Source organism: Excalfactoria chinensis, chromosome 1 (assembly GCF_039878825.1).
Source record: "Excalfactoria chinensis isolate bCotChi1 chromosome 1, bCotChi1.hap2, whole genome shotgun sequence".
NCBI classification, from domain to species: domain Eukaryota; kingdom Metazoa; phylum Chordata; class Aves; order Galliformes; family Phasianidae; genus Excalfactoria; species Excalfactoria chinensis.
In genome coordinates this window covers 159,181,540-159,206,621 of record NC_092825.1, presented here as the reverse complement: position 1 = coordinate 159,206,621, position 25,082 = coordinate 159,181,540, and the positions used below count along the sequence as shown (strand labels likewise).

Sequence of the window (25,082 nt, the reverse complement as noted above, 5' to 3'; positions counted from 1 at the left end):
GATCTCTTAGAGTTCAACAGAGGGCCACAGAGATGTTGAAGGGCTTGGAGCATCTCCCATACGAAGAAAGGCTAAGTGAACTGGGACTGTTTAGCCTTGAAAAAAGAAGACTGAGAGGGGACCTGATCCAGCTCTATAAATATCTGAGGTGTGAGGGGCAAAGTGGCGAGGCCAGACTTTTTTCAGCAGTGTGTGGAGACAGGACAAGGGGAAGTGGCCAGAAACCAGAGCATAGGAAGCTCTGCACAAATGTATGCAAGAATTTCTTTACAGTGAGGGTGACAGAGCACTGGAGCAGGCTGCCCAGAGGGGTTGTGGAGTCTCCTTCTCCGGAGATACTCAAGACCTGTCTGAACGCCTACCTGTGCGACCTGGTGTAGGGAACCTGCTTTTGCAGGGGGGTTGGACTCGATCTCTGGAGGTCCTTCCCAACCCCTACGATTCTGTGAAGAATACAGCTGTAATTTTATTAAGCCATTAGCTGACAGGAAATAAACTAATTGCTTGTTGTTGCAGTCCAGAAACAACAACCCACAAACGTTTTCTTGTGCCTGGCATGTATAATAGACAGGCTGAAGTATAGTTGTAGAAGTATTGCTGCTTGCCATAGTCTCAGTGATCTCTATCAGATGGTAAAGAAGGTAGAACTTGTAAGTGTAATCCGTGTTTTATTGTATTTTTTTTTTCATTTGTTTTTAGCATTAGAAGCTAATAATGAGATTGCAGTGGATGATGTGGTAGAGAATCATGTTACAGACCCGCTTTCATCAGATGATTTCCCAGATGCTGTGGATTCTGAATTTTCAATGTCCTCTTCTCCATTCAATTCATTGGATCGATCAGCAGCTCATATGGAGGGTGCAGGTCATGAGCATCTAGGGAATAACTTGAATGTTGATGGATTTTTGGAGAATCATGATGAATCGAATAGTAAAGAAGAAAATACTGAAGATAGTTTGCCAATATCTTCAACCAGCAAAGGGAAAAAAACAGTGCCCTGCAGAAGTTCCAGAGAGATAAATATAGAGCTGAGAGCACAAATTATGAAAGAGATCCGAAAACCAGGAAGAAGTAAGCATTCCAAATCTCTTCATTAAATGACTGGCATGAGAGCTAGGCAAAGAATTAATATTATTTTGCCTTTTCAGAGAAATACTAAACCGTGAGAGTGAAACGAAATTGAAAGCTAAATAGATTTGTTTTAATGCAGCTTGTAAAAACTTGCTGGATGAATGATTCTAATATTGCTGCATCTGTCAATATTCATGAAAGTAATGGTTATCGTTATTGATATTAGAATTATAGGTACCTAGTAATATCCTAAACACGACCATCTAATTATGGTTTTAACGTTAATGTTGATAAAACTGTATTTTATCATTGTGAGCCTGGATTTTAGATAATCTATCTTAAAATCTCACAGAAGCTGAATTAATTCTCTTGCCTTTGTTCACATGAAGCAAAATGTTTTAACAGGCGTCTCTTTAACTGTTTTTGCTCTTATTTTTTTCAAGAATATGAAAGAATCTTCTTTTTACTGAAGCATGTACAAGGAAGCTTACAAACCAGACTGATATTTCTGCAAAATGTAATTAAAGAAGCTTCAAGGTAGGTCACTGAATTGTACCACCCAAAATACACAAACTTCCTGATGGTTTTGGTTTTTTTTTCTTCGTATTAAGTCTTAATGTTAGTAACTGTAACTGCTAAATCATCACAAAGGTAGGTGAACAGTGGTATAGGAGGAAAAGGTAATTAGAAAATCATTTAACTTCTGGGGTTCAAACAAGAGTCTATTCTAATTTGAAAACCTGAGGGCACTGCGCTTTACCATGAATAAAGATTTCATAAGCAGTTTAAATTCATTATTTGCGTTGACTCAGTATCCAAATGTGCTCCATGAAGATGTCTCTGCTCTTCCGATTTTCTTTAGTAGTCCTATTTCCACAACCTCAGCAGGTAATTTGTTGTAGGGAAACAGTTTGGGGCTTAAAAACCCATGTTGTTAAACCAGATGGACAGTTGTCCTTAAGGTGTCCTTAGACTGTACTTGCCTAGCCTGCTAGCTGACCATTCAGAGAAATGTAAAACATGAAATTATGATTGGAATCAATTATGTTGGATTTAAAAGGAGTTAATGATTTCAACATTATTTAGGCGCATAATCTCCCATGTTTTCATAGAAATCAGTTTTTATTTCCTGTGGCATTGTTGCTCAAATAAATAAATAAAAATTAAATAAATATAAATAATATATATAAATAAATAAAATAAAAATCAGTGGTTCTTGTGTAAAACTGTGCTTGGGAGTTCAGTGTACACGGACTACTGGACATTCATAGAGCTCTTCTAGCCTTCTACTGCCAGCACAGTGGGTCATACTGATTTAGATCGTGTTTTTCCTTTAGCAGTAATGCTTTATCATGCTTTTGCTTGATCTATTTCATGTTTTATCACCTGTCAAAGCTGTTCTATAGCCTGTAGATTATGCATGCTTACTCCCTGTCTCAGTGCACCAATACGATACTGTTTCTCCTGTAATCTTTGGCAGCCCTTAATGAGGTTGGATTATTTGTGCCTCTAAAATTTGACTCTTTGGAGCCTCTGTGAGTCTTCTTTCTTTTGCACAGCTTGTCTATTCCAGTATCTCACATTGACTCTTTCCCTACAAAACGTGGCAGCAGTTGAGTCTTGCTATGAGATGCATCAGACTTAAATCCCATTTCTCACCATAGCCAGCAGGTTTTTTCTATCTACTGGTAGAAAAACTTGGCAATTCCATTAACTGTTGTAATATTATTGGTTTGTATGTAAGAGCAGCTTAATCCTTCCCTCCTTTATTTTCTCCGACATTAGGTGATTATAATGCAGTTGTGTTATGCACCTGGATAACACTACCTACAATGTCTGTGCAGTTCTATCTCCCTGTACTTCTGTCCTTATCCAGTCAAGCTATCCTACCACTCTTAATCAAAGTTCCCTTCTCCCTGCAGAAAGCATCTCTAAGTTCTTTGCAGTTAAGATGGTTAAGTTTTGTTAATTGATAGCTGACTTCTTTGATGACACAAGATGAAGTTCAAATTTGAAGTGCTGGTTCTCTTTGCCTGCTGTAAGGAACTCTGTTAACAGAGACTTAGGAAAGGTCTTGAGTTGTGCAACAAGAAGGCAGTTCCCATTCAGTTCTGGAGCTCAATCCAAAAGAGTGTTATGAGATGCCTAAAATAATCTAGGGGTTTCTTTTCTTTGGGAATGGTTTGCCATGCAGGTCTTCTGCTACTCAGTGGAAGTCAGGGATGCATCTTGCAAAAGATGCTGCAGGGATCAAGAACAAGAAAAGCTATCATTTTTAAAAGGCAAAAACCAAGGTGAGGAACATAATGGATTTTTTTTTATCCAGCTGATTATGAAATACTGAGGAGATTCCACATCTCAATTTCAATTTTTGATTCTGATAATGGCTTTTTAATAGTTGGTGATAAACTTCTGCCTCAGCCTGGGGTGGGTATGAGTAGCGATTATAAGGATCCTTGTTGAACACAAGGAATATAAGTTCCCAATTGGTGGCTCTACAGCTTTGCACAGAAGAAGTGATTTAGGAAAGGACTAGGAGGAATTAGACCGTGAAGGTGAGAGATCTTCAGTGTTTTTCTGGAGCTGGCATAGCAATCCATTTATGGTCTCAGCATTAAGTGTTCTTTACTCTCTGCTAGATAGAACTGTGGAAGCATAAAATAGCCTAGGTTAGAAGTGTCCTCGAAAGATAATCGGTTTCAAACTGTTGTGGGAAAGGGGAGTCTGAATGAGCCTATCTAGCACCCTGTCCATTAGTCTAGAGCAAAAACTGGCAAAACGTGGATCAAAATTCTCCAAGTTGACAACTTTTCAGTATTCTTTCATTTTCCAAACAGAGAACATTAAGCTGTTAATGTACATAACAAAACGTGTGTACCTAAAGAAAATGCTAAACAATATCAATTTGTAGTATAAGTGCTGGAAAGAATTAAAAGAACTTCAAAATAACAGCTCAGGAGCTGCAGTTATCTAAGAATTTTATTACCTAGTAACATCAGGAAACTCTGCTACTTTTTTAGCAGAGTTAAGTTAGTAAGAGTTGATGCTTAGTTATGTTAATTACAGTGTCGGTTGCTAAGGTGAAATGTTTCTGTAGTCCTGAGGAAACAGCTTGCTGTAATGTTTAGCACTTGGAAAAGAAGCCTGGGACGTGCATTGTAGGGCTGGACAGTGTGCAGCACTGCTGGCACAAGGATTCCCATTGGTGTGGTAAGTTAGTGGACTGTTTTTCCCACCTTTCACCAGGCTTCAATTCTAGAAGGTATCTCCTGTTAGCTCATACAGCTGCTTCAAAAGGACTTGAACATTGTTACTTCTCAGAATACTGACACTTAGAATACAAACATGATACATTTTTATTAGGATATACTATATAATAAAGTACATTGCTGTTAACTTAAATATTTGGTTTTAATTTGGGCAAATGAGGAGTTAGTTCCATGTTTCCCAGGTTGATTCTTTGACAAATAGGAATCAGTTATGTAATGATGTATGGAAGTGAAGCATTACTTGGAGGGTGGGTCTGTATGGAGTTACTGGGAACCGTGATGAGAAGGATGGGAAAGCACTCATAGCATGGATGTTCAAGTGAAAGTGATTGGGAATGGGAGTTCTGTTTCCCCATAGTCCAATTGGGTTGTGGGGAAGCCTGTACTTTAGGAATTAGAGCAGATGCATGTTTGTGTGAAATGGGCATGGACTGAGAGGGCAGCTTGGGAACAGATGCTTTTGCCAGAGTTTAATAAGGTCATAGTACTGAACTCAGAGTACAGTTCAGAGCAGTGCTGAGTTAAAGTGTGTGATCTTTTCATTGCTGCTTTGAGTACATGTTAGCTTGCCAAAGCATTGGTCAGAAGTTGCTTCTTGAATGCAGAAATGTCGCAAGGGGTGGGGATAGCTGGAAACAACAAGGAACAGCATGCTGCAAGGCAGCGGTTTGAGCGAAGGAGACAGTGTTCTCATGCTCAAATTTCTGTCATGTGGAGGGAACAGAAGCACAGAGTCTCCAAGTATGGTTTACATCTATATTTCTTCAATTCCTCTCAAGCTTATTTGTATTTTCTCATTTTCTCATCATCTCAAAACACACTCTGTGCTCTGTGATGGCCATTTTGCCGTCAGAACCAAATTCTCTTCTGTGCTTGTGCCATGAAGGCATGCAGAATAAAAGCTGCTGCTACCTTTAGGACTGTAGCTCTTTCATACATTTTCTTTACTTTAGAACTTCTGGAAATAGAAAACAATTGTTTATCTGGCATTCTGAAGGCTGAGTGATGATTAACCACATACTGGGACAGACTTGTAGTAACACCGGTTTGTGTTCTCTTACTAAATGGGAGAAGCACCGATAGCTCAGTAAACGCTCTGCTAACAATACTTGATGCATGATGTGCACTCATTAATGCCTTGTTTTAAATACAGGTTTAAAAAACGAATGCTGATAGAACAGCTGGAGAGTTTTCTGGAAGAAATCCATCGCAGATCCAATCAGGTCAACCATATCAACAGCAGCTAAGGAACTGCTCAGCAGAGCCACAGCAGGGCACTGCTGTTCTTACTTGCATTCATTTTTGACATGCACTCTTATCCCAAGTTCTGTATGTGAAAGAATGAGAAGCTGCTCTATAAAAGGATGAGAAAAGTATCCATCATCTTTTTTTTTTTTCTTTCTGTTACTTTGTAATGTGAAAAACTATCACTCAAACATTTTTATTTAACTGAATGGAGAACTCCTTGTCTGTCCACGGACTTCAGTGTCACTTTCCCTCAGGTTCTATTTTCTTATGCTGACCTTGGAAACGATCACCTCTGAAGGTTGAGCTTTGCCAAAAAGTTAATTTGTAATTTTCAGAAAAGAGGAAGAAGAGAAAAAAAAAAAAAGCACATACATAAAACAAGGTAATGTTTTGTATATACAGTTATTTTGGATATATTATTGTAAGTTGTATAAATGTATTTTGACAAATATTTAAGAAAAGCACTTTTGTTATTCCATCAATAAAAGCTCTATTTTAACGTTTGCGTGGGATTGAGTTCAGTTTTTACTGGAATTGGTTCATTTTGCCTTCCTTTCAGGGAACTTCCATTTGTCGGTGTTAGCCTGATGCTGCGTGATGGGCAGGTTTGTGTCACTGAATGTTCTGTTCTTCATTAAAACCTGTTGAAGCGAAAGCGGAATTGTGACTATGGTAAAATGAACAGCCCAGCCATCCTGGATGTACAGTATCATTTTATTTGGCCTTGTTTTAATCTTTGCCAGATGCTCCTAACTTCTTTCTTGTGTAACATTTCCTCTTAGATCACTTGTTCTGAATGAGTCCAGCTGATCAGCCCAGCACCTGCCAGCAAGATGGTGTCACGTAGGAGCTGTGAACCAGTTCTTAAATACTGCAGTGGCAAAATCTGTTCAGTTTTTCCTCCGAGATGTTTAGACTTTGCTGTAGTTGTGGTGCTAATTTTTTTCCAGACAGGTCTAATTTTTCTTTCAGTACTTGAAGGGTGTATATAAACAGGAGGGGGGATGACTGTTTATGTGGGTTGATAGTGATTGGACAAGGGGGGGGATGGTTTCAAACTGAGGCAGGGGAGGTTTAAATTGGACATTAGGAGGAAGTTTGTAACTCAGGGTGGTGACACACTGGAACAGGTTGCCCAAGGAGGCTGTGGATGCCCCATCCCTGGAGGCATTCAAGGCCAGGCTGGATGTGGCTCTGGGCAGCCTGGTCTGGTGGTTGGTGACTCTGCACATAGCTGGGGGTTGACACTGGATGATCACTGTGGTCCTTTTCAACCCAGGCCACACCATGAATACTGTAGTGTGTATAAAGTAATAATGTTGCAGAAGACTTAATATTTTTGCAAGAAGCAAGAATGTTTTAATAAATATATACATACTGTAGCCTTTAATTTCATCTGAGAGAAGTTCACCATAGGAGGAGAAGAAGATGGTATTTGATGAGCATTTATTATAGAGGATTTGTAACTCTTCCTATGAAGAGTACTGAACCTGTAAAAGAAAAGTGTTAAAATTGGGACCAAGTTTTCAATGTGGTACAATTTCAGTACTTGAATTAAAGCATTGAAGTAGCAGATTTGGAGCTCTTCATTACATGGAGAAATTGATTGTGCAGCTACATGCTTGCCTTAGGATAATCAGAACATCACTGCATTGTAGACAGTGAAGTGTTTCCAAACAGTAACCCAACCAGAGAGTTGCCTAGGACTCATCCTAAAGAAAAAGCTTCCTCGTCAGGTACCGCTGCTGCCCATTTGGGTTGCTGGGCAGAGGCCTGTCTCTGGTGCTGGGGCATTTAAGGTCTTCCTTTAATAAGAACTTCTGGTGCTTACCATAGTAGAAATTATACAATCATAGAACCATAGAGTATGGATTGAAGAGGTGGTTGGAAGGAACCTCAAGGATCATCAGGCTCCAACCCCCCTGCCACATGCAGGATTGCCACCTGGCTAGATCAGTACTAGACCAGGCTGCTCAGGGCCTCATCCAACCTGGCCTTGAACATCTTCAGGCATCCACAGCCTCTTCTGGGCAGCCTGTGCCAGCACCTCACTGCTCTCATAATAAAGAACTTCTCCCTTATGTATGCTTTAAAATCTAAACCTGCTGTTCCTGGCTGTTGAAACGTCCTGGACTGAAGATGCACAACAAGCTTCTTCCCAGTTTGGGTGCTACTAGTGAATGGTTCTGCTGCTGAATCAGAAAGCGTGCGTACCTGTGTTGGCTTGTCGCAGGAAGAAAATGAAAGGTCGGTCTGCTTTGAAAATAGGTGTCCGAGATCTTTTCAGTAGTACCATTGCTGACATGCAATTAAGAAGATATTAGTAAAATGCATCGACTTTTCTATTCCACCTTCCATTCTGTGCCCTCAAAACTCACCATACCAAACCACAGAGCCCAAGCTGCGACTCTTAAGAATAAACAAGTGATTTTGTCCTGTAGCTGTAAATGTAATCCCCTCTTCTAAATGGGAAGCAGCAAATAAGTACTTAAATCTTCCTGAAATTAGAGCTCGTAGCTAAGACTGAGTATCTTCAAAGTGCTGCAATGGGGGTGGTTAAATGGTCTCTAAAATTATGATGGCTTAGGAGCAATTATAAGCCGTGTTCAGATCAATTCTGCCTTGCAGTCATGTAGTATTGGCTACATTGACAAAACTGAAAACTTGGGCAATCGTAACGAGCAGTTAAAACAACAGAATTCAATTGAAAATTTGAGTAGGACTCAATAAAGTGAATTGGAGTGGCACTACTTCAGTGCTCCTAGAAAGAACAACAACAAAACAACTTCAAAGCCACTGTGTGTGTGTGTCTGGATGCAGAGCTTCTAATGTACAGCAATAAACGTAATCAAACATTTGTAAACCAGCTTAGCTTGGTCTGATGAGAATTCATGGAAGTTCTGGCACTGGTTTTAGTGGAATAAAGGTATGATGCTCTCTGACTGCTATTAACCTTAGATCCAAAGAGTGGCTTGGGTTAGAAGGGACCTCAAGGATCATCCAGTTCCACCCCCTGCCACCCACCAGCTCAGAGGGGGGCCACCAAGATGATCAGAGGGCTGGAGCACTTCTCCTATGAGGAAAGGTTGAGGGAACTGGTCTTGTTTAGCTTGGAAAAGAGAAGGCTTCTGGGAGACCTCATTGTGGCCTTCCGGTACTTGAAGGGAGAGTTTAAACATGAGGGGAAATGCCTGTTTACGAGGGTGGATAGTGATAGGACAAGGGGGAAGAGTTTTAAACTGAGACAGGGGAGGTTTAGGTTGTCCAAGTAGGCTGTGGATGCCCCATCCCTGGAGGCATTCAAGGCCAGGCTGGATGTGGCTCTGGGCAGCCTGGTCTGGTGGCTGGTGACCCTGCATGTAGCAGGGGGGTTGAAACTGGATGACAATTGTGGTCCATTTCAACCCAGACCATTCTGTGAAAATATTGATGCTCTTGCGAAGATGAAGATTACAGGGTCTCCAATGTAGCTCATGTGACTTTTTAATGTCTTTCTTGAAAGGAAATGGGGATTGCGTAGCTCTGTTTCCCTGTTATGTGTTTCTGTTGTGATGGAGGATTTCTAAGGAAACGTCATTCAGCTTACAGAGCTGTAATTAACTCTGTAGTCCAGAGCTGAGATTTTACTTGGAATGTCCCTGATGAACTGGCCCCGACTGCTCACGTGGAAATTGTCTGTTATGACAAACAAGCATCTGTGCACAAATATCGCTGTTCTAAGCATGTAAGAAGTGATCCTGAAATATCTTCAACAAGACCAAACTTTCACATCATGAACTTCCAAGGTACCAATGGGACTGCCCCCAGAAACAAACCCTACCACAATTTAGGAGGTGCAGATGAACAGAGAGTAACCTTCTTTGGTTTTTGGGATACGAACAAAGAGATTGGTTTTGGGCGGTGCTGTGTGGAGCCAGGAGTTGGATGCAGTGAACCTTGTGGGTCTGATACAGCTCAGGTTTTTCTATGGTTCTATTTAACCAACAGAAAAAGCGGTTTATTATGTTAAACTGGATTTTTCCTGGGCTGGTAAAGTTGGATTTCACCCAAGCTTTTGTGTGCTGGTCTAACATCAGACACGGAACGGGAGGAGGTTTAAGAGTTTCTATGAGCAACTACAAAGGTGAAATAGAAATATTAAATACAAATGTTTGCATTTGGAGTGGGTGTGCTTCTAAATGCTGACGTGGTCTGGGGAAGCAGTTTTGTGATGAGCAGTTGTTGCTGTAGTGTCAAGTCCAGGAGTGAAAAGTAACACTTGTATGCGTGATTTACCTGTAGCTCCTGACGCTTTGGTGCCATCCTCTGTTACTTCAATCTTCGCTTTGTGAATAGCTTCTGAAATATAAAGGCCAGCTTGCTCTGCAAAACAAACCGACCCAGCAGGTTAATATTCATAGCATTCTCATGCATTTTATTGCATTTTGTTGTGAACACCATTTTTGTTTTATTAATTTATAATACTTTTACCTTTTTTGTTTGTTGGTTTTGTTTTCTCCTGCAGATTCTAAGGATTCTAGGCTGAACCTAAACTGTGCTGAAGGTGAGCTGTACCAGAGGATTTTTCATGCATGTGTCTGGTAGGGATAAATACAGACAGACCAAACACCTGAGCCAGGTCTATGTCAAGAGCATCTTAGCTCAGCCCATAGCTGGAATAGTAGGGCTGCGGGGTTTTTTGATCAGCATTCTCCAAGTGCAGGGAAACTGGAGAGTAAGTTAAAATCCCTGTGTGTGTCTCGTATCTTTCTGCCTGGAAATGTCCTCTGTTACAAGCTCAGGTTGCAGAAGAACATCACTTGACACAATATGGAAACATCTTAAGTGTGAGACAACGCATGAGGAAGGCAACATCAGGTTACTTTACTCTTGTGAAGATTGCTGATTGAGAGAGACAAGGACTTCCAGATCACGAGTAGGAACACACAAATTTGTGTGCCTCTTTGATTAGGAAGACTTCCATGGAACCTTAAGTCATTGCTGTGAATACTCTTCTGTCTCATTTTTGCCTTCACTTATTTGTTCTTTATTCTATATAAATACTTTCCCACCATTCGTACAGCGGTGTATTGAATGCATGTGCCTTAATATCTCTTCTAGAAGAATCTACTCCATGATCTTCCCAGGCATAGAGGTGAGGCTCTCTGGCCTCTAGTTCCCTGGGTCCTACTTCCTTCCTTTCTTAAAAATGGGAGTGATGTTTCCCTTGTTTCAGTCATTGGGGCTTTGCCTGACAGCCAGGACTTTTCAAACATGATGGAGAACATCTTGGCAACCACATCAGTCATCTCCTTTAGGACCCTGGGTTGCATGTCATCTAGCCACATGGGCTTGTACACATTCAACTCTATGAGGCACACTCAGTCTTGCTCTGCTCTTACAATGGGAGGGACTTTGCTTCCCACACCCTTCTCTACATACACACACATAGAAGTTCAGGTGTGAGAAAGCCTGACTGGCCATGAGGCAAATAATTCGCTGAGTACCTCAGCCTCTTCTACCCAATGTATCTAAAGAATCCCTTGTGTTTATGTTCAATACTGTCTGTGTCTTAGCTTTCCTAGTCCTATCCCTACACATCTGGACAGTGTCCCTATATTTTTCCCAGGCAACCTATGCTAATAGCATTATCAATAATAAAGAAGAATGTTTGAATGGGAATTCTGTTTTGGAGTTCACAGAGAAAGTAGTACAATCAATACAGAACACCTGAGTCTACTGAATCTCTGCAGTGTTATCTAAGAATCTATACATGTTGGGTCAATGATCACTCTGTATTCAGTCAAGCCTCTTACCTGAAATGCCTTTAAAATTAGCAGTGATGGGATCAAATGCATCTCTAATTCCCAAGGCAGAAAAAACTGTCTTTAGATCAAAAAGGCTTTGAATACTAAACCTGAAATTAAGATGAGAGATGTGATTTAAATTCAGGATTCATACTTTCATAGAGCTAAAAGGTGGAACATGCAATTTGTTTCAAGCCTTCGCACTTCATCTATTTCAGTGTGAGCCCGATGCTTTCTACTTGATTAAGCACACTTCCCAGAGATGCAACTGCTCTTCACTTGAAGGCTTTAACAGCAAGAATCCCTCACCTCTCTCTGTTGCAATTATGCTGCCTCTTGGTCTTCTTGACATGTGAACTTTGCGTATTCCTGAACGCGCTCTCTTTAGCATTCTATCCGGCTGTAGCAAAAGGGCTCTTGGAATTATTTCCAAAAATGATCTTGGAGGAGATGAGTATTAATGTACAAATTGTTGTTCACATGGAGAATGTATTGCGAGAGATGTTTCGGAGTACCTAATCTGATTCTGTCCTATAGGCTGTGCGTGCCATTGACATTGCATGTAATTCTGGCAACAGGAGTAGCAAAGTCATCTCAGAGGAACAGAATTGCTTACCTAGGTAGAAAAATGTCCATCTTTGTCCTCTTTAAGCTGCTGGACCAGAGTGCTATGGTTTTGGCAGAAAGGTGAGACTCAATCTGGGACAAAGGTGTTCTTTTGTGGCTGGGAAGCACTATGAACATGCTGAGTTTCTCCCCCAAGTAGGGCAACTCAACGACACTGAAAGCATCTTGAGTTGTTGTCTGGAACTGACCTGTATTTAGGCAAATATAGATCTTATGTCATCATTAAAGTGAAAAAGAAAACAATGGTCAGACCTCAAGCAGATGGTTCAGAACACCAGTGATAGAGTGCAATGGGTTGTCTTTGATGCATGGGCTCAGCTTGGGCCACCTACAGCTCACCACACTGGCTCATGTGAGCAGAGCTGACATGTATGTGGAAGCAGTAATCCCTGTCGCAGTGTTGCAGCAGAACATGAATATTTTCTTACTTTCTTCAACGGTATCTGTCCTCCTCATTCACAGTTTAGAATATGAGGGCTGCTCCAGAAGGAATGCCTCCTATTTTATGACATTGGCCCACAATATCAGAGAAAGATATTGGTGTTATGTCAGTAGAAGTCAGACCTTCCCACCAATATCCTGTACGGTGACTATGCTGAAAAAATGAGTATACTATTTAATTAACTGAAACCTTTTTTTTTCCTTCTGTTTCCTTCTTTAATACCATTAAGAATGAGTTTTAATCTTATTTCAGGAGACCAACAGCTACATTAGATGGTAAAGTAGTTGGGCATATATAATGGAGGCACCCAGTGTATTCATTTTGAAAACTGAAAAACCTATCTAAATCAGATGAAACTTTTCAAAAACAGCCTCAGAGGTACAAACTGTTTGGCTTCCAACCCTGTAATTATTTAGACATGTTGTAACAACGACTTTAATTCCATATTTCAATGAACGGATAATCAAAGCGTTCCTAATAGACTGCTATACTGTAGAATAGATCCAGTTATCATGATTTCCCGTTCTTATTTTGTCACCTGTAAATCCAATGAGCAGCATTTCAGCAACACACAGAAATCATTGTCAGAGAAAGAGTTAAACACAAGTTACAAGCAAATGACTTATTATTACCATTGCTGCAGGCCAGATTTCTTACTTCCTTTTCACCCAGTTGTAGTAGTTGTGTCTTGTAGGGTAGACACTCATGCTTTTTGAGTCAGTGTTTATAAATAGTGGAATATAGCTAGCTGTTATTCAACATATCTAAGTATCTGCCCATAAACACAGAGACACAGAATATCTTAAATGTTTTATGTAAAATGTTTGCTAGCTTTGCAAATCTGGGTTAGGTAGCATTCATTGCATGCCGGTAGCCCTGCTAGGACCTAAAAATGTTAGATCCTTAGATCAGCCCTCCCACCATGCAGTCCTGAGAGAGAACTGCACTGGTAAAACCATCCCCCAGCACATGGGCTGTTTTGCTGGAAAAAAAAACAAATCTCTTCTGGTCTGTGAGAAGAAAGGATTTGTGTTTGTTCTACACCGGATGGGATTGGTTTAATTCATGGGCATACTGATATTTTGAAGTCTGTTGTGCCTACAGAGGCTATACAGACCTTATTTGTTAATTAAAAAGACTTAGTATGAATGACTTGGGATGTTTTGCCTTCCTTGGTTGAACTGATTTTGAGCATCCCATCAGGATGGTACGCAGCTAAATTAGTATTCAAATCTAGTTAACAAATTGCTTGGAAAAAAAGAACATGTAATATAGCTGCAGTATCTATCAGGCTTGTGCAAATGGTAGTCTTGGCATTTTCTTGGCAGCATTGATAGTTCCCAGGATTGTCCACAGCTTAACTTTCTTGATTTTTGTTTTGGATCCTGGTGGTGGACAGCTGCAATCATGTGATAGTGAGGGAAACTTATCTCAGGTCTCTGTTTTGTTGTAGTAAGCCTGTCTTGAGGCCCTGTAGCATGACCAGGGAAGGACAACAAAGCTGCAGAGGGTCTGGAGCACAAGCCTTATGGGGAGCAGCTGAGGGAACTGGGATTGTTCAGTCTGGAGAAAAGGAGGGTCAGGGGAGTCCTTATTGCTATAACTACTTGAAAGGAGGTTGTGGAGAGGTAGGGGCACCAGGGAAAAGTTTAGGTTGGATATTAGGAGAAATTTATTCTCAGAAAGAGTGGTGAGGTATTGGAACTGTCTGCTCAGGGAGGCGATGGAGTCACTGTCCCTGGAGGTGTTCAAGAATTGTGTGGATATAGCACTGAAGGACATGGCTAGTGGGTGTGGTAGGGATGGATTTGTGGTTGGATGAGGTGATTCTATGCATTCATGAATTTTAAACTAATTAGTCAGAAATGTAGCATTTCTTGTGACCAAAAATTTGGCTCAGACATTTTGGACTTCTCATTTATGTCTCACCCCACTAAAAGTTCAGAGAAAAGGCTTGCTCCTGAGCTGATAGGTATGTGTTAGTGAAAAGAAACCCATTTTGTTTAACTGGTTAGCTAATGAAGGAGCAGAGAGAGATGTTTTAGCCTACATGCGCAGCCATGTACCCTGCAGTGAGCTGGGGATACGGAATCACCCAGGGCTGAATGACAGTGAGCTGATGTAGTAGTTAACACTGCTCAGTAATGAGAATGAGGAGGCACTGGATTTTGGAAAAGGAAATTCTGCATTCCAAACTGAAGTTAATTCCCTTCTAAAAGAGTTGAATACACCAGAGGAATGGGAGCTCTCCAAGACAGAGGTGTGTGTTTAGGAACGGGTGGGGTGATCCTATCAGGAGAATGAAGTGTGCTGGATACACCACAGATTTTCTTGAAGAGGAAATACCACAGGCAAAGCCACAGCAATAGAGGCAAACTTGAAAAGTAGAAGAAAATGATTCCTCAGACAGGTGGGTTCTGAGATAAAGAGCTGTAGAAATAATGAATGGCCAAGTGCCTGCTTGATGTGACCAGAAAAGGAAACAGCTTCAGCTGTGGAAACAAGAGAAAAAGGAAGAAAAAAATGGTGCAGCTGAACACTGAATTCTTTTTATTTTTTTTTAAATTTCAAATTTATCTCCAATTATTTGCTGGAAATAATGGGAAAGGATTAGCTTGACAATAAATTATTGAATAACACTGAGGTACCTCATGGGAATGAGGAAGGAACAAGAGGACTTGCAATGCCAGAGATGCAAATGAAGTTTGACCTACTTCAGAGAGACAAATCTGGGTCTCGGGTAGTTACCACTTTAGAATTCAAAGAGAATGAATGTGAAGGTTGAAAGCGTGTTAGCAAAGATTTTCCAGAAACCTGTAGAGTCAGAGTCTGCATTTTGAGGTGAGTCTAGAAAACAGAAGTGTATTTATAAAGAAAAATAAAGTAGTCTGGGAAATTTTAGGTCTTCATTTGAAAAAGTTTAGAATATACCCTGGAGAAACAAAGGGTCGAGTCAAAGAGGAACACAGAAAGTAAGATAAACTGCAACATCAGGCAGGTCCCGGTATCTCTTTGGTTGGGTAATTGATTTGGTAAAAAGGTACAGATCCAGCTATCTGATTTTAAGGTAAAACATTAGACACAGATTCACTATGGCACTATTAACAGGTAATATGTAGAAGTGATGATAGCTAGAGCCAGAAATGAAGGATAGAATGCACCTGCTTGAGGAGGAGATTAAAATGAGTCAAGGTGGAAGCAGAGTTCCCATGTTGAAAAGAGTTCAAAGCATTGCCAATACTGAAGACTTTCATCAGAGATGGACAGTGAGGTCACCTTGATGACCAGGATGGTGGAAATCCTATAGTGTCCAAGAAGCCAATACAAAAAGGCATGCATTTATTAAGATTTCCGTGCCCTTAATTTACCTGTGACTCATCAGCAGAAAGAAGAATGGGACATTGGGAGAACAGAACAGGTAGGGTGCAGCCTGAGTAACCACTCAATAACAGTGCATTTTAGCACAACATAGAAGTTCTGATACCCAGTGTGTAAATGACCCGTTACAATTATGACATAAATTTCTTATCCCTTACTTTCAAGGAAGACTAGCTTAAATTGGAAAAGTACAGTAAGGGACTCTTAGAGAATTGGAGTATCTATTTAATGAAAAGACTAGATGAGCCTGGCATCTTCATTTTAGCCAATTTCATTATTTACTCACAAATATGTTTAGGAGTAAATATCAAAGCTGAGATAAACTATTTAAGTTGAAAGGCATGTTTTGCACAGCACTAAGATATAAATTGGTCTTGAAGAAATTTAGACTTGGAATTAGAAAGATTTTTATCTGAGTGAAGCTTTCAAATTTAGGGCAGAAAGGAAAGGAGCTTTTTATATTAAAATGGGTTGTAGATTTCCTGGTAATTGAAAATTAAGCCTACCATATGAGTCGTTGTGTCACTAGCCCATATACTTCAAACCTTTGAAAGTAGAATACTATCTATATGGATCTGGAACGAGAGCAGTTACCGTAGTTAACTTCAGCTGTGTGATGCATTGTGGGCACTTTCAAGGTTGAGCTCTCTGCCGTGGTAAAAGGCAAAATCTGGGTATCCATAAAGGAAAACTTCTTCAGCCACGTGCTCTTGAAGTACATGGTGCTCACCACAGCGACGCGGCTGAGCGGTGACACAGCTTCTTCAGAAGGCACGCCGTGCACGTCCCTGTCTGCAAGGGAGAGAGATGGAGAGGGAGACATGGGCTGTCCTACTCACACAGGACAGGTCTGTGTGAGGAAATAAAGCAAACCAGGCCTGCCCACCAGCCCAGCACAGTACAGTTTGGTAGGCGGAACTCCTCAGGCTTGCTTGTTGGTCCATATGGGAACTCAGATTTATCAGCACTGAAGGCCAATGCCATGCCAAGATTATGCTACTCCCTGCATGGCGTGAATTGAATGGAGGCAGATAAATGTCCTGGTTCCAGCTGATTTTCTCACATAAACATGTCATGCATATTTTGCTGTCTTTCATCTTTAGATCCAGAAATTCCTAATGTAATTAACCCGTGATTACACATAGCCTGATGAAGTAACTAAATCAGCTGAATCTCATGTCCTAATTCTACCCCTCTCTAATTTAACTAGTAGTTCACCTCAATCTGTTTTGGGCATCTCAAAGAGTCTTGAAGGTGTGATTCACTTTTAATTTATTACATACAACTCTCTGAAAGGAGGTTGTAGCAAGGTGAGGTTCAGCCTCCTCTCCCAGGTAATACTGACAGGTCAAGAGAGAATGGCCCTAAGTTGCACCAAGGGAGGTTCAGATTGGATATTATGAAAGGTTTCTTCTCAAAAAGAGTGGTGAGGCAGTGGCACAGCCTACCCAGGGAGGTGGGGGACTCACCATCCCTGGAGGTGTCCAAGGAAAGAGTGAATATGGCAATGAGGGACATGGCTAGCTGGCACGATGGTGGTTGGACAAGATGATTTTAGTGGTCTTTTCCAACTTCAATAGTTCTGTGACTCTATGATACTCACACAAGTACCACAACATGAACTCCCATTTTAGTGTCTACTTCTCTACTTCTAGAGCAATAGTTTCTTATTGTGAAGCTGGATCAATTATTACAGCTCATTTAAGAAGGATGGATTTTTATTTAGTTAGTTTTTTGGAGTAGCACCTTTAATGTGTATGTTTAACATTGCATTATGTATTAATACCCAAATTAACACTCATGTAATTTAAGCTGATGGGGCAGATCAGGGGTTTATTTGGTCTAATGCTTCTAAGGACTTGCTTTTTAATTTTTTTTTTCATTTACACACACTTAATTTGACTACCTTTCTTACTTATGTGGAGCCCTTTTCGTTTTCTATTTTGTCGTTTTAACTCCAAAGTCTGGCTGTGGAGGGTGCAGCCCTCCAAGCTCCCCATCACAGCATGAAAGCATTCTGTGCAGCAAGATTGGTCTCTGGGGAGTTCGGCTGCTCCTTGTTAAAACTGAGCACACTGAAAAGGATTCCCGTTTTAAAAATTAGAGGAATAAGGCCAAGGAGTTTATGGCTTGATATTGCAAACTTACAGTCAGAGATTCAGACTTATTCTGGCTCCTTCCTCCCAATAGAAATGAGCAGCAGCACAAGAGTGAGATTTCCTGGCTGTTAGTCTTAGAATCATAGAATGGCCTGGATTGAAAAGGATCACAATGATCACCCAGTTTCAACCCCCCTGCTGTGTGCAGGGTCACCAACCACCAGACCAGGCTGCCCAGAGCCACATCCAGCCTGGCCTTGAATGCCTCCAGGGATGGGGCATCCACAGCCTCCTTGAGCAACCTGTTCCAGTGCATCACCACCCTCTGAGTGAAAAACTTCCTCCTATTATCTAACCTAAACCTCCCCTGTCTCAGTTTAAAACCTTGTCCTGTCACTATCAGCCCACATGAACAGTCATTCCCAGTCCTGTTTATACACTCCCTTCAAGTACTGGAAGGCCTCACTGAGGTCTCCCCAGTGCCTTCTCTTCTCCTAATTAAGAGTCTTGGTTTGGGTAAGGTGGAGTGTGGCAAAAAAACCTTATTCTTAGTGAAATGCATGTTCTCTCATTATTCTTATTTTACATTTATTCATGTGCAATCATTCTTATGGGTTGCTCTACTACCTGCGAGGTTACCGGTGATCCACCCCTGTATTAGAGCTGCAGTTTGGTTGGGGTCAGTGAAGTCAGCTTGCTGCAGGCTGCTGTTGGCCCAGTGTGAGACACGTGCAGCAAAGTGAGGTGAGAGCTGCACACCAGTGTGCATGAAGAAGGAGCAGGCCAGCTGCACCACAGCACCCTGGCCAGAGTCAGCTGTTCCTTCGTACACCTTGTGCAACATATCCTGCACGCTTTGATCTGCCAGGAGAGAGAGAAGGAATAATTGCAATTGTTATGTTGAAGCATCAGATCTGAGGGGCTCCCAGCTCTATTGCTGGCACCACTGTCTTCTGAAAGTTAAAGTGCTTTCACAAACAAAGCAGCCTTGATATGATGGGGTATTCCTGTAGAGCGCAATGACACAATGAGCATGGAAAAGCCTTTGGGCTGCTGTAGGATTCATTCTAGTGCAGATATGCCAAGTGGCTGATGCAATGTCATGATCACACCTTTATGTGTGTGAATAGAGCTTTTATGTTTCATAAGGGTTGTTATTCATTTGGGGGACTCTCTGAGTCCTCATTGGTGAGACTGAGCACCTCCAGCAGGGACTGGCTGAGCTGCTGTTGGTACATTACTGACATACATCTCTTTCTCATGTCATCACTGGTACCACCCATCCCAAGAACAGTATCTCCCTGACTGCTCCAGCTCTGTCTGCTACTCTTGACCCTTTAGTTTTGAAGGACTCTGTCCCAGTACTGTATTGTATATAAGGCCTGACAATGCTTGATGCATTTCTTGATGTCTGTTACAAGAAACTCTTCTTATACAAATGGCAATAATTTCTGTTCTTTCTGAAGTACAAATATATCTTTCATTCAATATTTCACTTTAAATTGTAATTGTTATGAGCCATCCAGTACTTTTATAAAAACCTTCTCACTAGCTCACAGCTTCTCAACTTGAACAGCTGATCATTCCTTCAAAATGCAGAACTTACTGAATTATCCTTAATGAATTATTTCCTATTCACTTCACATATTGCTCTGATTTGCTAAGATCCTTTTAAATCTTAATCTGGCCTTCAAAAATGCTTGTGGAAACTACGAATATTCAAAGATTCAATATTGTAGTCTCTAGTGGATTGGCCAAACTACTAATAAAAACAGCAGAACGGTGCCCCATTCTCCAGTTCCTGGTGAACTCATGGTGGGTCAGTGGTGGGGGCTGCTATGATGGATTCAAGGTTATGCTGTAGGCCCAGCAAGGGTGTGAGTCTTCCAAACTTGGATCTTGTGTTTATAAAATCACAAAGTGTCTCCTCAGTGTGTGGGTCAGCCCCTTTCCTATAGCCCTTGGAGAAGACTTACCTACGTCCACCCAATAGCGTCCTTTAGACTTTTTTGATTCCCTGTAGGAAGCTTCCTTCAGGTTGTTCTTCCTATAAATAAGCCTGCCTTGAGGAGTAGTGCACTGCCGTCCTTCAGCAAGACACCACTGCCTGTTGGCTCTGTGGGATCAACAGGATCTTTCTGATTTCCCTAGTTGGAAAGTCATCATATGTCTTAATCTCTGTGCAACAGCTCAGCATATTACTGCCACGTATGAATTATTGACCACCATCTTCAGAGTGGCGCAATGCTTCTTCAGAGTTCTGCAATCAGCTCTGGTGCTCCTCTGCCTTGGCTGAACACTTGTGGAATTCCGGGCATGGCTGGACTCACTGTTATAGTCCTGGTTAGAAACACTGCTTTTGACCCCAGGGAGACCATTATGAAAGGAAGGAAGTCCCCAGTTTCCCATAGGCAGCACTGCTGGAAGGCAGATTTGGACACGAGTGATTTGGGGGAGGTAACCCAACAAGGGTTTTGGTGGGCTGGATCCATCCTGCTTCTACTGACCTGCTCAAGGCTGAGCATCAAGCCAATGGTAAGGTCACTGTGACACTCCATCTCTCAGCCAGGTCCCTCACCTCATCAGGAGACTACTACATCGGCACAGATTTTTGCTGATCTAAAGGGAAAGTTTCACGTCTTCATGTCTTCCTATTTCTACCACCCAAGAATCCAGTGTGTGGGTTTTCTAGCCTAGCAGCGCTCCTCTAATAACCTGCAGGGAGACTGATCACTTCTGTGAAGACTGGTATTAAAGCTTAGATCTATTACTCTTGAAGGGATAAAATATTGAACTCCTTGAACAGATGTCAAGAAAACTCACACAGTCTGAGGTGTAAAGTGCTTTTCTTGTGTGTTTTGCATTAGTGCGGGAGCATTTGGCAAGCTCTCTGGAGGACAAAAGAAATCAAAGATGGTAAATTGGAAGCAGATGTTAATGTGAGGTGTGGTATCCTGAGCTTGGAATTTCAGTCAAATCAAAGCACTTAGCTAACCGGAGTCCTGAATTCTTACTCAGAGAGCAGTTCAAAATTGCTTTAAAATACTCTACTGTGGATCAAATGAAACAGCAAGGAAGAAACATTTCTAAGTGTATTATTTTGCCTGTTCTTTTTTCAAGACATCTCTTTAAACGCCGCTTTTCTTAGTGTTAGAATAAAGGTGAACCAATCTTCCAAATGTTAAAAGAAGATTACGGGTGCATGTAAGAGCTGTGAATAGTGAATGAACCATCAATGTTTTCATTGTTTTTAGTCTGCCAAGATTTTAACCACATCCTTCATTATTGTGAGAGAAGGACCAACTAAAACATGAATGCAAATATCTAGTGGAAAAAAGAATATCATAGGATGATAGAATGGCCTGAGTTGAAAAGGACCACAATGATCATCCAGTTTCAACCCCCCTGCTGTGTGCAGGCTCACCACCCTACAGACCAGGCTGCCCAGAGCCACATCCAGCCTGGCCTTGAATGCCTCCAGTGATGGGGCATCCACAACCTCCTTGGGCAACCTGTTCCAGTGTGTCACCACCCTCTGTATATATATATATGAGCATTTTACTTATCTGAAATCTGGGCTAAGTACTTATTTATTAGTTGTAAACCATTGGAGGACATGATTTATTTCTCCCCCACTATAACTGTGATATCTTTAATAATAAAAATAGACCCCATTCTACTTTTTTCTCACATTCATACCTTAATATTGCTAAAAACCTCAAAGCACAGGGCTAATGCCATAAACTGAGATAGAGAGAAATTTAAGTAGAGATAAAATGTGAGGTTGATATTCTTTAACACATGAGAAGAATGAGGATGGTGCAAAAGAGCCATCCGGTCATTAATAACATCTATACTTCTCTTAGTTGTATCTTGTGTGGAGATTTGTGCCTAAATTTTAATGTGCAATATCCTTCTAACTTCATATTCTTTCCTTAATAATTGAGTCCTCATGCAACAAAAAGCATGGCAATTGCTGAGGTAAAATCCCTGCCTGAACTAATGCTGTTTAAAATCATCCTACTGAATTTACAGAAAGTAAATCAGCCGGAGTTACTTCATACTGCTATATTGGTTTTGAATATCAATGATATAGAGAATGGCATTGATGACTAAGGTAGGTTACAGCACAGGGCTGTGAAATTACTGTAGGTTTTATCTTTAGTCTTTGTATACTGAAAGTAAATTTTATGCTGAGAAATAACAGCGTTATCTCTTTACACAAGTATAAGATGCAAATTTTGAGATGAGGCAGCCATCTGCTTCTTATGAACACTGTGCCTGTAACGCCAAACACTTCTGGACATGTGGTGTGAGATGGTAGGATAGTCCACAATTAAGAGGAAACCACCATCCTTAAATTCAGCTGATTCATTCTGGGTTCTAACATATCTGCCTTCTCCGTATTTCTTCCCAGAGAGCCTTTCATTTCAGCCTGCTGTCCATAAAACTCATTTCCTGCCAATCACTCTCTGCTAAATTTTCTTCTAATTGTTCTTTTGCTAAGAGATGGAAGCTTTCATCTTTTCAGCCAGTTATAACATCACTAGGATAAGGGCATAAGTCCTAAAGATGATCCAGTTTCCCAGTCTGAGCTTAGAGTAGGAGACAAAATGACTGTTGTCATCTCCTTGCAGAGGACATAGCGGGCACCATAAAGCCCTGGGAAACCAAGATCAGTTCTGCTGTTCATGGAATTACCTTCTCTAGGAGCAGTTGTCCTTCAGTAAAGGAGTAAGCAGTACTTGGAAAGAAGGAATAATAATGCATGTACCTTCTACTGAGCATTCTTTGTCCAGCTGACACCTGCCTATCAAATCTGGAGAAAGCACTTCCAAATTACATTTTTTTTGTAGAATAAAAATAGTTCATTAGACATGTACAGATGTCATCTCCTTAGTAAGGCTTTCCTGAAAAACGTAGGGAAATAAGTATTATTTTAATGCAGTACGTTACCATGGATGTTGTATCCTAGGGCATTCTGCAGCTCCATGAAGGTATTTCCTTGAGCTCCAAACTGCAGCAGCTCCAAAGAAATGGCCACGCTTGCAGGGGAAATGACCAGGTTGGTTCTGTTCTCTGCTTCAGAAGCGTGGCGGTAGAGATTGATCGCAAATTCAGTCTTCAGGTCCTTCAGCTCATCATAGGAGATGCAGTTGCCCTTGGCTAAGCACCAAGTAAGGATGAGTGCAAAGGAGACAGTGGGCAACATGAAGGTGAGCTGGGAGTGCACTCCACCAGATAATCATACCTGCAATTAATAACAGAGGTACTTAGACAATGAATGATAACTTGTAAAGCATCTGCCAATATCTAGCCAGTAGATGTTGCCACTAAAAGATAAGGTATAGGGATGCACTTACTGTTGTTGGCTAACAAGAATCAAGCTTTTCCAGTATGCTGTATCCATATAGGATGTTTGGTCAGTGCAGCACACGGAGGGAGACACAGTGCTCATCTATTAATAAAACAGTGATCTGCACTGTGAAGGGACGCCCTGGTGAAAGCTCTGTGTTCTCCATTCTGCCCAGCACCCCCAGCTCCTTTCCATCCCCAGCACTTCCAGCACGCCCTGAAGGAAGCCCACCCCTCAGCAGGTGCAGGTGTTCAGCTGAAGGGTCCAGCCCGGAGGTTCCATCCATGTTTGCAAAAGGCTGCCTTCAAATTTCCCACCCAGATATTCCTCCTATGCTGTCCATACTACGGAATAAAAGGTTGCATTTGCAAAAGGCTTTAGTGCCCGCAGCACAAACTCATTGCTATGGAATGTTCTGGGAAATCAAGATTCTATTCACGTTATTTTAAAGAGACACTTAGATTCATATTTTAAAGGAAAAAATATTAAAGCCACAAAATAGCTTCTTTCTCTTTGCAGAATTTCACCTTTTGAACAACGTATGCAAATACATTTAAGAAAATGCTGCACCTTCTTTCACTTGAGGATTTCCTACAAATCTTTCTCCGTGCCCTTTGCTCTAGACAGCACCTCTAATTCTTTGCAGTTACTCACAGTTAGCTCTGTTAAATTGTCTTGCCTTTCTGAGTCCTTCTGGGTGTCTGAATTGAAGCTGTCTATGGACGCCTTGTCTCCTTCTTTAATAGGTAGTGGAGTAAAGACTAAGTCATGAGACTGCATTTAAAGGGATAGTCAGTGATCAGAGTCTCTGTCGGCGATGTCTGTACCACTCTGTCCAAATTCCTGTAGGCTACAAGCTCTATAGAGAGCCAGGCAAAGCAGCATGCCACTGACTAGCAAATCCAAGGCAAGGAACAAAAAGGTACACATGGAGATAGAGCCGGCAACTGCCTTCCAAGAGCTGCCCCAGCCTCATGAGGCTTGTGACCTGCTGCTACTGAGCAAGGCATCTCCTATCTCTCTTCCCACCCCCTCCTGCTTTTATATGAATTCCATTGATTCCACTGCCACAAAAGGGAAGAGAAAGGGCTCACTGTGTACCAGGCACGTAGCTACTTTTACCCCCTATTTTGAAATCTTATTCAGAAATCCCATGCAATTAAAATGTCTTTATTTCCCCCCCCCCTTTTTTTTTTTACTGCCATCCCAAATAGGAAGATTTTCATTCACTCTTTAGTTGCCAGGGGGAAAGAAACAACAAAGCGGTGACTTAAAGGAGAAGAAATGAGGATGGGGTCGCTTGAGCTGAACCAGGAGCAGAACAGCTGTGGTGGAAGCTGCTTCAAAGATCACTTTAAACACAGTTTCAGTGGTTCGTGGCTTTCTTCATGTGACAGAATCGAACCCTGCTCATCATCCACAGGTTCAGCCTTGCAGCCTCCTTAGAGCTACACATGGTTGCAGCCAGAAGAGTTCGTAAAGCTGTAGCTTGATGAACTTCATGGTGTCTGGCATTATAGAGATACTTAAACTGTACAGCTCTGTTGCATCTGGGAAAGAAAACACAAGGATAAAGGTCACTACGACCAAAAAATAGCTTTTAATCCTTGCTGTTCCACCTTTAGCAGTGGAGGAGCGGTGACTTGATTGAGTTAGGGTCCAAATGAGAACAACGATCCTCCTTTTCTGCTCTTGTGTTGATCCTCTCCTGCTGCTTTTAGAGAATGACAGAACAGGTCCTGGTACAGAGTGCTTGCTTCAGGATCCAGGGGGTTGCACCACATTCCTGTTAGGACAGGTAGAGAG

At 41.4% G+C, this 25,082-nt stretch overlaps 2 protein-coding genes across 3 annotated transcripts in view; one reads left to right on the top strand and one right to left on the bottom strand.

The window, feature by feature from the left end:
- INTS6 (integrator complex subunit 6) overlaps window positions 1-6,102 on the top strand; it is a 42,286-nt gene extending 36,184 nt beyond the window's left edge. Inside the window, exons 15-17 of one of the 2 annotated variants that reach the window (XM_072360316.1) lie at window positions 700-1,071; window positions 1,515-1,608; window positions 5,494-6,102. In XM_072360316.1, the coding sequence (XP_072216417.1) occupies window positions 700-1,071; window positions 1,515-1,608; window positions 5,494-5,587 (560 nt within the window). In that variant the 3' untranslated portion in view covers window positions 5,588-6,102. The remainder of the gene's footprint in view (window positions 1-699; window positions 1,072-1,514; window positions 1,609-5,493) is intronic. The other variant, XM_072360308.1, reaches the window with a different exon arrangement.
- A 181-nt stretch (window positions 6,103-6,283) lies between these two features.
- Window positions 6,284-24,113, bottom strand: SERPINE3 (serpin family E member 3). The gene is made up of 9 exons (XM_072360329.1): window positions 23,931-24,113; window positions 22,877-23,171; window positions 18,548-18,781; window positions 16,416-16,613; window positions 11,991-12,189; window positions 11,384-11,484; window positions 9,864-9,950; window positions 7,803-7,886; window positions 6,284-7,078 (listed from the first exon to the last, which is right to left on the bottom strand). Exons 2-9 carry the CDS (start codon window positions 23,130-23,132, stop codon window positions 7,038-7,040), a joined length of 1,200 nt encoding a protein of 399 aa, XP_072216430.1. The 5' UTR covers window positions 23,133-23,171; window positions 23,931-24,113; the 3' UTR covers window positions 6,284-7,037.
- Between the last annotated feature and the right edge of the window lie 969 nt (window positions 24,114-25,082).